The sequence below is a fragment of the Botryllus schlosseri genome, chromosome 2 (genome assembly GCF_051294905.1).
Source record: "Botryllus schlosseri isolate E-star chromosome 2, Bs_hap1, whole genome shotgun sequence".
Classification (NCBI taxonomy): domain Eukaryota; kingdom Metazoa; phylum Chordata; class Ascidiacea; order Stolidobranchia; family Styelidae; genus Botryllus; species Botryllus schlosseri.
The window spans coordinates 5,848,948-5,866,598 of record NC_137237.1 but is presented as its reverse complement, the minus strand read 5'-3'; the positions used below and the strand labels follow the sequence as shown (position 1 = coordinate 5,866,598).

The following is a 17,651-nucleotide window of genomic DNA, read 5'->3' as shown; positions in this document are numbered from 1 at the left end:
TTCGAATGAGAGCGACGACCTTTTGTTTTAGTCAACCAACTCATAGTGTCAAAGAAAAAATGTCTTTCTGTAGCTGAGACGGAAAGTTGACCTTTTTTTTAGTCAACCGACCCGGAAAAATATGCCATTTTTTCCAGATTTTTCTCCGGTGTTCGTTTGAAAATTTTGAAAAAATGTCTTCCTTTCCCGATTCCAAAATATGGTGACCCTATTTAAACACAACCCTAACCACAAGACTGCGATACAGCGAAAGATAGGAAGGTATCGAAACGACTTGGAGTAGTCTTCGAAGTCAGACACTCACCTGGGCCTAGGCGATGTAAAAAGGAGACATGCACAGTGCACACTAAATGAAAAATAAATCAATAAAATTTATAGAAGGACAGGTGACGACAAAGTGGCAAGAAGGCGAGATCGATATGTTATGTCGTCGTCCTGTAAACTAGATAGATGGCTAACTAACTAGATAAACAGCAACATATGACTTTTCCTGAAAATAACATACTATAAGTGGAAATTCGGTAGAATATTTTTTCAAAGCGAATTCTGCAGCTGAATTTCTTGAAATACGTGGACGTGTCTTGAAAATCGATTTGATATTGTTGTTGTATATTTAACAAAAGATTTACCGCTTATCGCCAGACGAGTGCGGATGACCCATTTCTACAGAGATGGTATAGTGAATACAATATTAATGCGTAAACCTCCCGACGACAGCTTTGGCTATGATCGCAACATATTTGGGACGAAAATTGAGAAACAGATTTATTACTGCACATATCACATCCAGCCTCGTCATTTCTATCTACTAGCTCATCTTGAAGTTATTCTGGAATACTATGATTATGTATATCGCAGCACGGTTTCAATCTCTATATTTGTACAGATTACGAAAACGTCTTCAGAATTTTTATTTCAAACGAATGTTCAGTAAATTGCTGAGGCTGAAAACTTCAAATCCAAAATGTTTTACAAACATTTCGAAGTCAGCCGAATCGGACTTAGTACTCAAACTTTTTATTTTTTCCAGAAACTCAAACAAAACATCTCTAAATAGCTATATGTTTGTGTCAGTAGGCTATTGGCAATTTGGCAATTGAAATGAATTGGCAAAGTATAGGATATTTCATACCAGACGGCCATTCTGTTGATGTGACTCGTGATGTTTCAGCAGTTATGAAGCGAAACTGGTTTGTGATTTCCCCGTAGTTTAAAAAACTTGCAAATTCGGTTTTCAATCATTTTGCAATTCTAAAGGGTTCGCGGACACCCGGTTGAGAACCACTGTACTAAAGTATATTCGGCATAACATAACGTTTTGCTACACACATACATTTACGGCGGTGCTAGGAAGCTACTTGCCAATCACGAACATGGATAGCTATGTCGTTTTTTAATTTTATTTTGTAATTTTTGAAAGTTACTTTCAAGGCAGTTTATTTCTCGGCTTAGATCAGGAATACAATGTGCATTTGAAAACAGCATTGTACTACAAGCGTCGCCATGCCTGCTATTCTCTTTGAACAATCATGGTATCGTGCAATCCAAGATTTCGGGGCGCGCGATGTCGGGTAGATCGAATTCGCGAGTGGCGTTAGTCGCCGGCGCGACATCAACTCAAACTTTGGAATTTTGAAGAGGGGGGATACGAGCCCCTCTATCCCTGTAAACCACACTATCTTGACCTCTCAAAGACATGTTGATGCTGCGACAAGAATAAATATTCTGTCCGTCATGAAAATTTACCAACAAGTTGCTGCAATATTGATAAATTGAATACAAAATTAACAGTTTGTCAAAGAGCCATATCTTATACCCAAAAGAGTCATATATGACTCGTGACCATCGCTATAGGGTTAATCAGTATAACCATGCACAATATTGCACATACTAGCAAATTCAAAAAATTACTCTCCTAACCACAAAATCAATGCTTGGAATGAACTATATTGGTTTTTGGAAGTTTCTAGGTGAGAAAGATCAGGAAATATCAATGAAAAACCTGGGAACAAAAACCGTGTTACACGGTGAAATCCAGCAAAACATTCCGTTTTAACTGATTTTATACTTGAACTATGTTTGCCTGAAATATTTATTTAGTTTTGCATTTAACTTTGATTCGGATACAGTTAATACAGGTATGTGCAAATTCCAATGTACCATGTACCAGCGGTCAAAGACAATTTGTAAATATCAATTTCCTATAGGGTAGATTAGTATAACCATAATCATGCACAATATTGCACATACTAGCAAATTCAAAAAGTTACCCTCTAACCACAAAAACAAAGTTTGGAATGAAGAATGAACTATATTGATTTTTTGAAGTTTCTAGGTGACACTGATCAGGAAATAGCAATTAGAACCCAGGAACAAAAATCTTGTTACATGGTGCAATCATATCTTTATATATAGTTAATATACCTGTACACGTTGTGCCACCGTAATTCCACTCGCCTTCTGTGTTTGTGTCATCTGGGTCAGGCTCATCGACACACGTGATCTTTTCCTCCCCACTAATATAGTAACCCGCATAACAGGTTACTTGGCATGTTTCATTGTATTCACTTCCACCGTCACATTCATTTGCTATAAACCCGTTCGGTACGTTCGGAGATGTCTCACAGGTAATGGCTGTTAAGATTAATTTAGTGTAGAGTCAAAATTTTAAAAAGTTGTGAACAAGGCTACATAGGCTATACTGAACTTACACGATTTTCCGTTTCATTCAATTTGCAAACTTGAAACGTAGATATGCTATTCTACGGGAGGAGAGTCAAGCAAGAAACGAATGTTGGAGAATCCCATGCAAATTACCAAGTAATTTTTCACGAAATAGGATCTGTATTTGACCCATTTTCGTAGATATTAATATGAGTGCACAAATTAGACATTGCAATAATCTATATAACTTCTGAAATTTAATCGGAAGTACACCACAACATAATATACAACTTACGTATACATGCAGTATCGTAATTCCATTCTCCATCCACATTGGTATTGCTCTCCAGGTCGGCATCAATGCATTCAACTGTGTTACTTCCATTCCGATAATACCCATCGTTACACGTTATGGTGCACGTTGTATTGACTTCTGTATCAGAGGGGCATCCCTCCCTATACAATCCATTCGGAATATAAGGAGCTACTCCACACTTCATAGCTAAAATGAATTAGGAAAATTGACTAATCAGTCATCATAATGCATGAAATTGCTCTCGTACCCCCGAAGTTACTTTGGGATATGCATACCCTAGTTTTGGAACCCCTTGCCTAAAGGGACATGAAATGTAATATGCATCGATTGTCGTCTCTATACTGTCATGTTTAACAATATGTGAATTGTTTGTGAACTATGAAATGTCTGGTTTGTACAGTGAACAAACTAGTGAGGTACGTCGCAGATAAGCTGTACCAGTAACTGCGCGTAGTCATAGCTAATAAAACGCATGTAATAAATTATACTGCAATGAATGTAGTCATAAAATTATTGCAATATTCGCGTTTGGCAACGACAGTCACACTGCACCTTCCATGCCCCAAACAATGCGTTTGCATTACAAACATTCTGGTTTCTCATTTCAATATTTTTGGGTATGACGATAGGGGAGGCAACAATATTTCACATTCGTCATCTTATGTTTAACGTTTAACTCTAATAGTAGGACTGAACAGAATATGTGAGCATAACGATAATCATGCCCTAATTAATACCTGTACAGTTTATGCCACCGTAGTTCCATTCGCCTTCTTTGTTTGTATCACCTGAATCCGGTATATCGATACACGTGACGACTTCATCCCCCCTGATATAATAACCATAATAGCAGGTAACATGACATGTAGCATCATATAGACTTCCACTGTGACATCCATCTGCGATATACCCGCTCTGTACTTCCGGAGATGTCTCGCAGGTAATGGCTGTGAAGTTTATAAAAGGACGAGCATTTTGAACTAATCCAGTGCTTTTCAACCTTTTTGAGCTCCATTCGCACTTTTTTTTGAAAAATAATTTCATTCGCACCAGTCAGCCGAAATTTAGTACACGAAAAGAAAATGAAGAAACTTATCATTTTTGTATTCGAAGAGCTTCTTGGAGGTACACAGAGCTTCATTATTTTGCATTCAGCGTATCGTATTATTGACTAATCAAGCACTAAAATCACTGCAGTAGAAAAAATCACAGATATCGCAATCCCGTTGTTCTCAAGAAGTTCGTTGCATTTTCCGGGGTTAACGTGCTGTGATTTCCTTGGAAGCTTAAAGGGCGAACCCAGGAACATTATTCACTCGCAACAATATCACTTTGCCACTAAATCCACATGTCACGTCATAGCGATGTGAATGTGTTTGCATTTAGAACGCACAAAATAGTGAAACTGCACCTGAATCGTAGCATCAATGTTGCGACTAGCACCTTTGGTTCATTTTACTGACGACAATCGAAAAGATGCTTCGCTTACTAAGGTATGTTAGATAGGGTTGCCATACGTCCTCCTTTTTCGGGTTTTTGAAAATGTCCTCGGAGGACGCCTAAATGTCCTCCTTTCTGAGATTTTATCCTCTATTTTTTTAGGGATTTTTGTCAAATTTATAGCGAAATTCGACTTAAATGTCGTAAATCAGCACCGAAGTGACGCTCCGGAGGGTATTTCGGTGGCTTAGTGAAAGTTGACCTTTTTTTTTATTTCAGTGAACCGACTACGAAGCGGTAAAAATTTACCACTTTTTCAGGAGTTCCACCGGTATTGTGTGTTTGAAAATTTTGAAATAGTGTCCTCCTTTCCCGATTCCAAAATATGGTAACCCTAATGTTAGACGATTGGATGGTACGGTGGGCGTTAAAATCAGGAATGCATTGCCATACAAACCCACACAATCCGAGTAATTGATGACTGTTGTTTATGGATAAGCTTAGGCTTCATTCAGATTCACTTCTTATCTATCCAGTACACAAATCAACATATCTTTCAATAACAACGTTCGGCATCCTTGTGTTGTCAAAGCCAACACTTTCACCTTGAATAATTATTACTCGCATAAGATTCATGATTAACACACAGTTATATCGGCCCGGCTAGCCAACTGCGGGATGACTCTTAGGTCAATCGTACAATATTGAAAAACTGACTGAAATAATTTATTTTAATTAAATTATCTTCACTCTCCCACATATCCTTATACATAAAGAGTAATAAGGTTCAACAGTCTAATTAAGCTTAAATTAGGCTGCATAAGGAATATCGTAAGACATACGACTTGGTGGATTTGATTTTGCTCTGCAGAGGGTGCTCAGACTGCTCACTGCTCATCTGCTCAAGCTAAACCGGTAGAGTTCGGAGTATTACAAAGTTTGTAGTACAAAGGCGGTACGAACACGAACTAGGCAAACTTTTCCTATGGATCAGCAAGCTTAGTGGAATCGCCAATATGTTATATAAAGGCCTATGCCTTTACGATACAGACTTGGCCTGAGATCATCAGTCCAGGAACAGCAAAGCGTGTCTAAGCCTAAATTGTGGAGTTCGCATTACAAACAGGCCATTGCACTGGTCAGTAGTTAAACTGTCCAGTGACTAAATAATTCGATGTGATGCAAGATAAATATTCATTGGACGTAAGACACTAATGTGCTTACACTAATTTATTTACAACAGCCTCTACTCCTTGGTTAGGTACACGAGTAAACAACACTTGTTATAGATCTAATGTGCTAATTGTTATAGTTGAAGAAACGCTAAATTCTTCTGTTAACCAACATGAATGTGTGCCAAAATTCCAATATTTTGCATTCAAATATGGCAAATGTCAACACTAGCATCAGCTACTATTACCTACATTCCTACAATAAGGTCCGTATACAATATCCATACACGGTGGATGCTTCCGAACAAGTGAGCAAGTGAGCAGTGACGTAATCCTCTCGCGCGGAAATATTATCTCAATACACGCATCGGGAGCGTTCCTCACTTGTGAACTAGAAAAGCCTAGCTACCAACAAGTTTTTAGAATTGCTTCCAAACGACAAAAGTTACGGGCTCACTGTACTTAATATCGTGTTTTTTCGAAATATTCCACGTCGGAAAAAGTGAGAAACATGGACAATTTTCATTCGCACTCATCCGGAATTTTCATTCGCACCATTCGCACCACGCTTGCCGTTCGCACTCATCCGGATTTTTCATTCGCACCATTCGCACCACGCTCGTCATTCGCACTGAATTTTTTTTCATTCGCACTAGTGCGAACCGTCACACGGGTTGAAAAGCACTGAACTAATCGATATACATACTAATCCGACATGATTATCTGATACATTAACGTATTTCGTTGAGCTAGCGACACAACTATATATATGCTTTTCTCGAGGAGAAAAGTCATTCGGGAATGAAAAGTAATTGAAAGGAAATGTTTGAGCGTTTTTTTTGCAACTAAGGTAATAGTTCCCCTTTTCGCCAAATGCCATCTTTGTATTGACCCATTTTCGGCACTATCGACTTATATGTAGTGAATAGAAATGGAGTTTGTCATGCAACATCTGAAAAATATCTGGCTTTATATATAGGTTTCTTACGTGTACATGCAGTGTCTCCGTAGTTCCACTTCCCGTCTTCGTTTGTATCATCTGTTACATTAGTGTCGACACATGTTACATATCCATTGCCGCTCAAATAATAGCCTTCGTTGCATGTTATATAACATGAGGTACCGGAGGTACTGTTGGACTGGCATGGTGCATCGACAGCTCCATTAGAAAAGTGAGGATCTTCAGTACATGTCACCGCTGAATAAAGTCAGGATAAAGATAACGATTGGGTTCAAGGCAAGGCACTATATGGAATATATGTATAAAAAATTATATCCCGCGACATAAGTTTAAAGAGCATTCCTGACGCAGGTTATTAGGTATACGGTCAAAGACCTTAAAATTCATATGTTCTATGAAAGCTCAGCCCCTGTCCTTGGACAATGCTCATCAACCTATAATGCGCTACGGAACAATTGACGACGCGCATAATTCTCGCTACACAACAAACGAAACTTTATAATGACGAAATCTATCCAACTAGGAAAGACTAATCGCGGGTACTTGTATTTTGCTAGTAACAACATCTGTTATGTGCAATGCGCAGGTCTGCAAATATTGTGCCTTAGGTTATTTGAGTAGGAATGTTGGTGGAAAGTGTAATTAAGTGCATGATTTTTATGTACATTTTGACATCGAATTTCGTAAGATGCGCATTCAAATTTGGAGGATGTTCGTAACGAAGTATAGCCTAATTCTACCGCTGAACCGACAAGATAGCGTAATGGTGAAGCGTCCGGCTTCTTGATCGGTACGGTAGGTCGTGGGTTCGATCCCCGGCCGGGTCAGACCAAAGACCTGATTAGTAACACTGGTATTCATGGCTTCCCTGCTTGGCGCTCATGCATTACTGGGACAGCATGGAGGGGTGGTGCAAGACTTAGAAAGCCGTAAAAAGGCTTAATCTGCACTTTCTTGTCCAGCGGCATATGCACATCATTCACTCATGGTATATGCATATGCGCAGATCGTGTGTATGTGTATAATGAGTCTGTGTATATGTCGCAAAAACATCCTCTATTATTTTATATGCAGGCCTACTCAAGAATTTGTCAATTTGTGAAAATTAATCAAGTAGCTACGTTTGTCGTCCACTTGTAATAGCTTATTGGTGCATCGTAAATTTTCATAGAGAGTGATGTTGCGAACGAATTTCGAATTACCGTCATGTGTGGCTGGGTATAGGTGAGTAGCCTATTTCCGAAAAATGGTGAATAGCTGCTATGGATTTGTGCGCCAGAAACGTGTCTATTGTAGGACTGTAAAACGACTGTCCATTCGAGTCAATATACCAAAGGCCTGAACCGGTATCATAGGTATATAAGGTAGGGTTACCATATTTTTGTAATCCCAATTCCGGACGCTCTTCAGCGCCCACTAGCGGATTTTAAAATGAGAAATGAACACATTGTGGATCAATATGACGTCACACCAGCAAAGCTTTGTCTATCGACTAGAGGTGGTCCCGATCCGGTTTAGGAGTATGTGGTTGTGTGTTGTAGGTTATAACCAGGGCCGAAGCCACATTTTTTCAGCCCCACCATGGCCTTAGTAGGCCATGGCCCCACCCAGCCCAAATAAACACTGATCTTGAGCCCATCGTAATCGATGCAACTTCTGGGGCTTACTATATGCATCTGGTCATTAAATGATTTGGATGAAATATGTCAATAATAATGGTTCTTCCATATATTACTATATAATTTGATCCTCTCTCCGCCCACATGATCAAAGTTTGCGGTAGAGCTGGTGGATGATGATGACTTCCGAAATGCAAGGAGCGTAATTGTACTTCGTTAAGTCATGTCCAAACGGCCTGAACCGACTCTATGAAGATACCGTTATCTTGTAATTGCGATAACAATTAGACTCATTTCTGTGACTGAATGTTATTTTCATTTCTTTTTGATCGCATTTTTGCGAGGCTGGTAGTCCCGATATTAAGACCAATATATGTGACACTAAATTGCGCGCAGCGCGACCCAAAAATTTCATGTAGCATCAATCTGCCCAAAAATAATATTATTTATCTTGATTTAGGAAAAAATTATGAGCTTACTTCAAAATTCCTGACATTTAGGCATATTTTAGAAATTCCTCCCGGACGCAGATTTAACAGTCAAAATCCGGACATGTCCGAGAAATTCCGGACGTATGGCAACCCTAATATAAGGTCACAAACTACCGAACATCTATATGTCATATGGAAGCCGAGTCTCGTGAGTCATTTCACGCTGATACCGAAAGTTCATCTTTCGGTGAAGGCTGTCACAAGAGATCGACTAACGAAATTCTTCGACGCATTAGCATCCGAAAGCTGCCCCATTTCTGCTTGTGATTGAGTGGAATAGTAATCAAATACTTCTATTTCCATTGAAGTATCATCTTTTGATTACTTGGACCGCATCTAGCGACACAAAGCTAGAGAAAGCATAATTCCGAATGGAGATATCGACTTGGAATTATGGTACAGATCTCATATTTACATTGCGAATTTCGAGTGGCATTAAGAGGGAAATTTGGTTTGTGACAATGCTGGGATCAAGTCACTGCCTTCAATCACAAGTCAGTTCGAGTCATTGCACATTTTGACTTGGGTCAAGTCAAGTCACTCTATGTTTGAAGGTGACTCGAGTCAAGTCAAGTAAAGTCACTCGATTTTCGGAGGTGACTCGATTCAAATCGAGTCAAGTCGAGTCAAGTCGAGTCAAGTCGAGTCAAGTCGAGTCAAGTCGAGTCAAGTCGAGTCAAGTCGAGTCAAGTCGAGTCAAGTCGAGTCAAGTCGAGTCAAGTCGAGTCAAGTCGAGTCAAGTCGAGTCAAGTCGAGTCAAGTCGAGTCGAGTCAAGTCGAGTCAAATAATCCGTCAAGTCACAATATCCTGTCGAATTTTCGAAGTTCGAAGCATGATTCAAGCCATTGCATTTTGTAAAATGATTGAAGTACGCATTGAATTACTATAATTATGAATCGAGAAACGAATACCCCATAATTTCACATTTAACGGGGCGATGTACCAGTGTTGGGATCAAGTCACTACCCTCGAGTCTCGAGTCATCTCGAGTCATTGCAAATTTTGACTGGATTCAAGTCAAGTCAATCGATTTTTAAAGGTGACTCGAGTCGAGTCAAATCAAGTCGATTCAAATCAAGTCAAGTTAATTAAAGTCACGAGTCAAGTCAAAATCCAAGACAAGTTTTTTTTCGAAGTACGGGGCATAATTGCGTCATTACATTTTGAAAGCTGTTTAAAAGTTGCCATTTAGTTGGAATAGAGCAGGGGTGGACAAACTACGGCTCGCCGGCCGCATGCGGCCTGCAATACCGTTTTTTGCGGCCAGCGAAAGCGTCAAGAAACGTTGTAAAAATATTGCTATAATGCGTAATGGAAATTAAATTAACTGTGGGTACTTGATTAAACTTTTTCTAATTATAGTTCAATTTGATAATGATAAGTTCTATTCTTACCTTAGCATTTTTTGTATTTTATTGATGGCGCGATAGCCCGACCTTGAGGCCCTTGCATTTTGAAAGGTTTCATTCGCTAAACATCACAGAAAATGAATTTCCTAATTCGGACCACGTGTGTGATTTTAGATTGGCAACGCGAGCAAGTTTATTACTTTAAGTGCTGTAAGTGGGAAAACCGATTCGCGAGTGTGCTAGATAAACTCGTTCTTTGAATATGTAGATGTATTTATATTTATAACACCTATATATTGTAGAAGCATATTTAAAGGTAACATAGTTATGATGCTGTCAGCATTGTGTGTCCTAAAGGTAAACTAAAAGTATAATAAGCCGATTTATGGACATATCGCCTCTTTCAGAATAAAATTTTCATCCAGTTCTAAGAATCGGGACAACCGACTTCCTTCCCAAATTTTGACAATATCAGGAAGACCAGATTATAAATTTTCGTGAATGTGTCTGGCGCGTGTACGTTATCATCAAATGTTTGGTTTGTTTTAAATATACAAATACCAATATCGGATTTTGGCTTATTATCCCAATTTTATATAGTGCGGCCTGCGAATAGATTCAAATGTTGAATGCGACCCGTGAGCTAAAACGTTTGCCCACCCCTGGAATAGAGGGACGAGTATATAGTTAAATATACATGCAAAAAGGATCCGTATCGCTAACACATACGTTAGGGTTGTTCAGAATTGACCGACTTTCAAAAAGTCCAGGTTTTCAGTCCGATTCCCATGCCTTATACCTTAAAAACATATTCTGGCTACTTTTTTTTATAACTCGTCCCCTGCATCCGTGTGCACATTGAGCTGGAAGAATAGCAGCTGAAAATAGGGGATTCCCCTAAAATCAGAGGGTCACGATTTTACCTAGCCTAGTTAAAGTGACATATAACATGGATTTATGCAGCTGTTGCGGTTTGGAGTGCTACAAAACCCCACTATATAAGGCATTCCTAGTTCAGGATATCATTCCATGTCCCACACTGCCTTAGAACTGCTCAAAACTACCTAAAACTGATAGTCATTTTGTTGGATCACATATCCTACACCCCTCAAACCTACCCGGCACTGTTCATCAATTTCCTGGATCCCCATGTGCGAGAATACAACTGTAAATGTAACATCCACTCACAGCCACATAATAAACATCACAGGAAACGAAAAAATAAGGCAAAGAAAGAGATCAACTAGGCAAAATATTACATAAATCAGGTGGATGAAATGGTTGCTTTCGAGAAATCTGCATATCTGTTCCGGTGATCTTCCACAGCTTGTAGGAGGCTCGCTTGCTGTTTTTTGTAATTCGTTATGAACGCAGCATAGACGGTATTCAATTTTACCATACGCTCTGCTGAATCATTAACTACTTCAACAGTATTCACAAATTCTTGAGCAGTCACGAAATCTGGATCAGTATGCCATTCTGAAACTGGAAGACTCAACCAATCATGTTCCACATGTATAGCATCAAATAGAAACCACGATTCTGGCCCAATCAAATCGACCATACTCATTGACTCAGAGACAGAGTCAGAGATCAGACTGAGAGGCATACCTCTGCGAAATTTTTCAGGGATTGGCATTTTCAGCAATATAGCAGCCATCGCTTCCTTCAGTTTGTCGGGAATCTTTGGATTAGCCGAGAACATGGTAAATACCACCATTTCCTCAGTTAGATACCAATGATGTTTTCGCAATTTCTTGTATGCCACATCAGCAACAGTGAGATCGCATATTGAAAAGTTTTTCTTGTCATGAAGGAATTTGAGATCATTCCAAGGTGCGTCACATGCAATACCAGTTTTCAACCAAGCTGGAACATAAAACAAAGCAATGAATGTATTGATTCGTTCCAACTTTTCAATGAACTCTTCAGAATAGTCCATTTGCTCATTCCACATGAACATTTTTTGACAGTACAGGACTTGACTCATCCATCTAGCGCTATGAGTAGCACCAGGCTTGCGAAAACGATGATCAACATATTTGTCATCCAAAATCGCCAAGGTGCCTGTTGCACATTCTCTGTAGTCATCTCTTATCAAGATTTCTTTCTGCTTTCCATCATTGGGTTTCATCAGTGGAATTATTTCTTGCTTTGCTTCATCAGCTTTCATCGCCAATCAGCTGCCTTCAATAAACTTCAGCGTTTTATAGCTTCTTGATTTATCAATATGTTTCCACGTCTTCTTGAAGGTATTAAAATCCGTGTTTTCAGGGCCTGTGGTTGTCGATCCAAACAAACACTTCCAAACCTCTCGAATGACCAGTTCATAAATATGATGGCGACAGGCATTGTAGAAAACTTTCCTGTTAATCAATTCTTCAAGTAACGGAACCGCACCTTTGTTTTTACCAGTGTTTGAGGATGTTGTGTCAAACACAAGAGGTCTAACAGATTTTGTTAAATTCCTAAGTTCCAGCAGTTCAAATGATGCATCAGCCTGTGCTTTTCCTGTAGCACTTTCCAGAGTTTGAATGCCAAGAAGTTTCCCTTTCTTAAATGCGCCGGAACACGCAGACGATGCGAGCACTGCCAAGGCCTCAAATTGATATCCTAGACGACTCTTAGTGAGCTTTCCATCCCAGTGCAATGCAATGTGCTCTGGTGGATTGGTGGATATTTTTTCAAAGATAGATTCGGAAATTTTCAAACGATTTGCAATGCGTCGTCGATAGGTCTCAGATCTTGAAAGATGGAAGTCATTAGGGTTGCCATCGCAAGCTTTAATCAGTGCTGCAGTTATCATGGTAGCGGCATTATCACTGACTTTCAAGCGATCAAAAACCTGGCATAGGTCTTCGTCGCTGAATAGGTTTACAGCAGCTTTTAGAGTCACGAATTTAGCGGAATGACCAGATGTCGACTGTGCAAGTTCAAAATCAGTGCTGTGAGAAGTGTCAACTACCTGTGAAGATATAGATGAGCTCTCTGTAAATTCACCTTCGCTACTTGATGCTGGTGCAGACTCTCTTGCACTCATGGTCGTCTCTTTTGTAGCATGATTTTCGCTTTCAACACTTTATCTTTGCCACCGATCGTTGCTAATCTCGGACCCCTTTGATCCTGATAAAATGCTATGTCTTCACGTTTTTTATCGTCAGAAAGAAGTGTACTTGCTTCAATTGTCGCTATCGCGTCAGGGGCTCCTATATCCCATAGCTTACTCAGTTTGGCTTCTAAGTCGCTTTGTTTTTTTGATACATATTGCCGGCCTGCAGTGTTCTTTAGTGACAGCCATTGTTTCCATACTGTTTCCAATCTTTTAGTGGCATTGACTTTTGTGATAGTCTTTATGCCAGCAAGTAACCAAAAACCGATCACTTCATCTACTGCGATCTGGATGTGTGACTTGACTGGTTCATTTTTTTAAAATGAATGCTCTCTCAGGTGTAGCACATATTGCATAACTTGCCTCAGAGTGGGCAACTTCGATCCCGTAATGGCTTCCTCAGATGGCCCAACTAAGAAATGCTGTGTCTGCGATCGTGTTCTTCTAGTTTTCTTCGGTACTGCTGCACTACATGACGATTTTTTTTTTCAGACATTTCGCACTACAGCTAATCCTAGAAAAACAGATATACATAAACTCAGTCAAGCAACAAAGAATAGTGGAAAACATTTCAGTTCTTTTAGAGTTTTAGGTCGAACACATACTGCATAACTTGCACAGGAGTAGCTAGATTAGATCCAGTTATAGATTATCGAAGATAGTTATTCCTAAATTGGAAAAACTCATACCAGTATATTGATATTTTGGGATATGACAAAAAATTTAGAGCAACCGACTGGCGGTTTTCCCCAGTCACTGGAATAGACATTTGCAAGCTTTGTTTCTATCCAAGTAGAAAGGAAAAGAGTATCAGGTCTATTATATCAAATAGTTGTATACTGCTATAATACTATGTTCATTAATCACGCGCTAAACACGCTAATAGCATGAGTCAAAACGCCGCCTGATAAGTCCTGCACCTCAATCGTAAACACAGTCCATCAACAACAAAGCAGCAAGGCACCTGACTAATCAATGATCCCCGTTTCACAGCCTTGCTCAGCGCTTCATCAGCGCTAGAACATACGCGTCGCGTCAATGAGAACACACGCCGTTCCTGTCGAGTCACTGACAACGGGGGAATCCCCTAATTCCAAAGAAATTTTTAGGTGCATGAAAAAACGGCAATGTGCACACGGATGCAGGGGATGAATTACAAAAAAAGTTGCCAGAATTTGTTTTTAAGGTATAAGGCATGGGAAACGGACTGAAAACCTAGACTTTTTGAAAGTCGGTCAATTCTGAACAACCCTAACATACGTAGAACTGCTACACTATACCCAAGTAGGCTAACTGTATATAGCACCAGTCTATAATTATCATCAAAAATAGACAATGAGAAACCTTAGAAAGTTGAAACGAATTGATATGATGCAATGCACTAGTTACCTACACATCCGTGAGGTACAATTTAAGCCTGCCCCGATGGTTGACGAGTAATATAAACTTATTACCCTCATCAAAATTATATGTAAATAATACGAGAGGTTTGGTTAAGGTGGGTACCGACCACAATGAGCATTCTATAGAAAAGAGATGAATACTCTGCCATTAGATTACTTAACTACTTGTTTACGAGCTCCGATCAATTTGTTTGCAGTCAATTTATTTGTGATCGAACAATGGATGCTCAGTAGAATACAAAATCATTGAGTGATTGCTCACTCTTACAGGTCACACAAGCGTATCGAGAACAATCCGAATATATGCAAGCCATTTTTATCGAGAGCGTTACTTAATGACTTGAAATAGACTCATAAATTCTGCTCCGAGTCACGAGTCAATCCAGATTTCTTAAAAGCCGAGTCAATTCAAGTCATACGAAAAAAGTGACTCGAGTCGAGTCATGACCCGAGTCATCGCAACACTGTCACATATATGTAGGCCACGTCAGTACTGTCCGCCAAACAGGTGATAGAATATGCAACCTCAGATAGTTGAACCGAATTGATATGATTCAACACATCCATACAATCTAAACCTGTACTAATTGTTGTCGGGTTATATAAATGTAGAACTTACTATATTAGTCATATCTTAATTAACCAATAGTTTCGTTAAGATTAGCACTTAACAGAAAGACACTGCTATATATAGAATAATACTATTCTACGATGACATATGCTGTTATCACTACGTTTGTGGTCAATTTATCTGCAACTTTAGCGACGGAGGCTGATTAAAATCCGGCTGCGCGATCGTTGACTGACTGTTTGCTCACACAGGTCATATCAGGGTTTTGAGAGAGACGTAGTTGATTTCTTGGTGACTTGAAATTGACTCGAACATTTTGCTTCGAGTCACGATTCAATTCACATTTTTGAGACACCGGGTCAAGTCAAGTCATCTGAAAAAGTTGACTTGAGTCATCCCAACACTGGTTTGTGAACAATGTTCCCTCTAATTTTTCATGAGTCTGCCCGGTCCCTCGGACAACAGTGCGTAATGATGAAAAGGGTCATCACTTCGGGTTTTTGTGCGCGGCACAGATTTTTCTGTTGTTGTTGTTGTTGTTGTTGTTAGTATTGTTCCAAATGGTGTTCGGCTACTATGGTCTTTCACACCACGTCTAAAGGTTCTGATAAATCCATTAACGTCATAACTGTCTGCCGGCGAGGATAACGAATCCAGCGTCTAGTAGTATAATCCGTGGATGATAACAGTTTTGTGAACTGAAACGGTATGCCTAAATTCGCCGCTGTCGTCTTCAAGTGATTTTTCTGTGCGTATGGCGACTTTGTTACCTGTGCGCGGCCGTGCACGCGCGCAGCTTAGAGGGAACATTGTTTGTGAGCATAGAATCTTTGATCGTGATGAGACACAAAGTCAGGATTTTGTATCGAAGAGTAAATTTGAATCAATCGTAAGAAGTAAATCTTACCTCTGGAATTTGTTTACTATTAAATTGGATGGATGATTCGGGATGTATCCGAAGCAAATTCCAGGTTTGTTTTGATGTTTAACTATACAACAAGTGCGGCGATGTGCATTAGGTGGAAGCACTTTCTCTATTATACCCACAACTTTAACAGCTACGTCCGTCATTGGAATATTTAAAATAACGGTCCTCTTTTATGAGCTGCTAACTGTCAATTGCGGGAGTAATGAAATCCGGCATTGCAAATGAGCCTCGAACTCAAGCTCAGCTATATGCATTGAAATAATCAACGTGGGGTTACGTATCGACTATTGCGTAACAATGATTCGACCTTTCAAGCTGTCGATATTGAATGAAAAATGTCACGAAGAAAATCTGTTAACATCAGTTAACTAATGATTTTCGTTCGGTGTTAAATTGTAAACTACAGAAACAAGCGACTAGTCATAAATTATTAGCATAACACCTGACGGTCGTCAGTGACACATCGGTTGAAAATCACAGTCCAACGCCATGCAAAATTCCACCCAAAATAGCCAACCGTGATGTTGCCATGCATAAGCAAGTTTCAATTTAAGTTTCCAAACCATCCGTACTTGTGCAAACACCGACACTAAAACTATACTTTGAGAAATGGTTTTATAACGGTAACGTACCTGTCGTCGAGTCACTGCACGATATGAGCAGTGCAGTAATTATGATACATCCCCGAATAGTCATTGTATCTGAGATCTTTATTTCAACATGTTTAGAATGTGTTATCACTGATCCCTGATAATATGATAGCTTCTAAAACAGTGAGTGCAATACTTATGTCCAGTCAGAGAGATTAAAGTCATAGAAATAATGGATGCTGGGAGCTTTATAGACATGGTTGCCGCAATACCTCAATGATTATTGTTTTATGTCATGATATTTCATGGCATCATAAATAGCAGGTATCCACGTGGCGTACACGACACGGTGCAGTGTTGTTGTAGGCTACTTACAAGCAGATAAACCACGTGCTATGTCGTGCACAGGACTGGGCTCAATGATTGGAGTACTTGAATCTGAATCGCGCAATAATTCTATTGATTCGGGTCGAGTGACAGATGATTTTTCGAGTAACCTACTCGAATTATGCGCTCCTTGCCGGTAAGAGAAGTTTTTCAATAAAAAAATATTAGCTCCAATAGTATTTTCCGCTCTGGAAGCCTATAGTAATTACTGTGTCACGATCTGACATATCAACCTCGCCTTCCAATATATGCCACCTCATTCTTATTGCTTGTCCTTTTTGCGTTACTTTTTAAATCGGTGTGCATGAATTATCTTTATACATAGTCATAGTCTAAAGACTCTCTAAAGACCCGCCAGATAATCTCATCCAGCCCGCGAAGCGATCCTGAGAACGGACTATGGAGTATCCAGCACATTTCTGAGGAACGTTCAGTATTTTAGTAAGAAATACTTTCATTAAATCAGGGGTCACCAACCCGGTGCCCGCGGGCACCAGGTAGCCCGCGAGGACTAGATGAGTAGCCAGCGAGCCCATTCTAAAAAATAGGTGGAATAGCAGCATTTACCAATATTCGTCAGATTATTACCAGTGAGCTTTTAAATATATAGATTGATTGATTCAGCTATTCTTGTTTAAAACACACTAACA

At 39.5% G+C, this 17,651-nt stretch overlaps 2 protein-coding genes across 2 annotated transcripts in view; both read right to left on the bottom strand.

Moving 5' to 3' along the window:
• Positions 1-3,165, bottom strand: part of LOC145432550 (uncharacterized) — a 137,654-nt gene extending 134,489 nt beyond the window's left edge. The window contains exons 1-2 of the mRNA XM_080309482.1: positions 2,960-3,165; positions 2,425-2,634 (exon numbers count right to left, since the gene is read on the bottom strand). Of these exons, the coding sequence (XP_080165608.1) occupies positions 2,425-2,634; positions 2,960-3,164 (415 nt within the window). The 5' untranslated portion in view covers position 3,165. The remainder of the gene's footprint in view (positions 1-2,424; positions 2,635-2,959) is intronic.
• A 541-nt stretch (positions 3,166-3,706) lies between these two features.
• LOC145432534 (sushi repeat-containing protein SRPX2-like) lies at positions 3,707-17,458 on the bottom strand. Its single transcript, XM_080309480.1, has 3 exons — positions 16,657-17,458; positions 6,581-6,790; positions 3,707-3,927 (listed from the first exon to the last, which is right to left on the bottom strand). Exons 1-3 carry the CDS (start codon positions 16,718-16,720, stop codon positions 3,707-3,709), a joined length of 495 nt encoding a protein of 164 aa, XP_080165606.1. The 5' UTR covers positions 16,721-17,458.
• Positions 17,459-17,651: the final 193 nt, after the last annotated feature.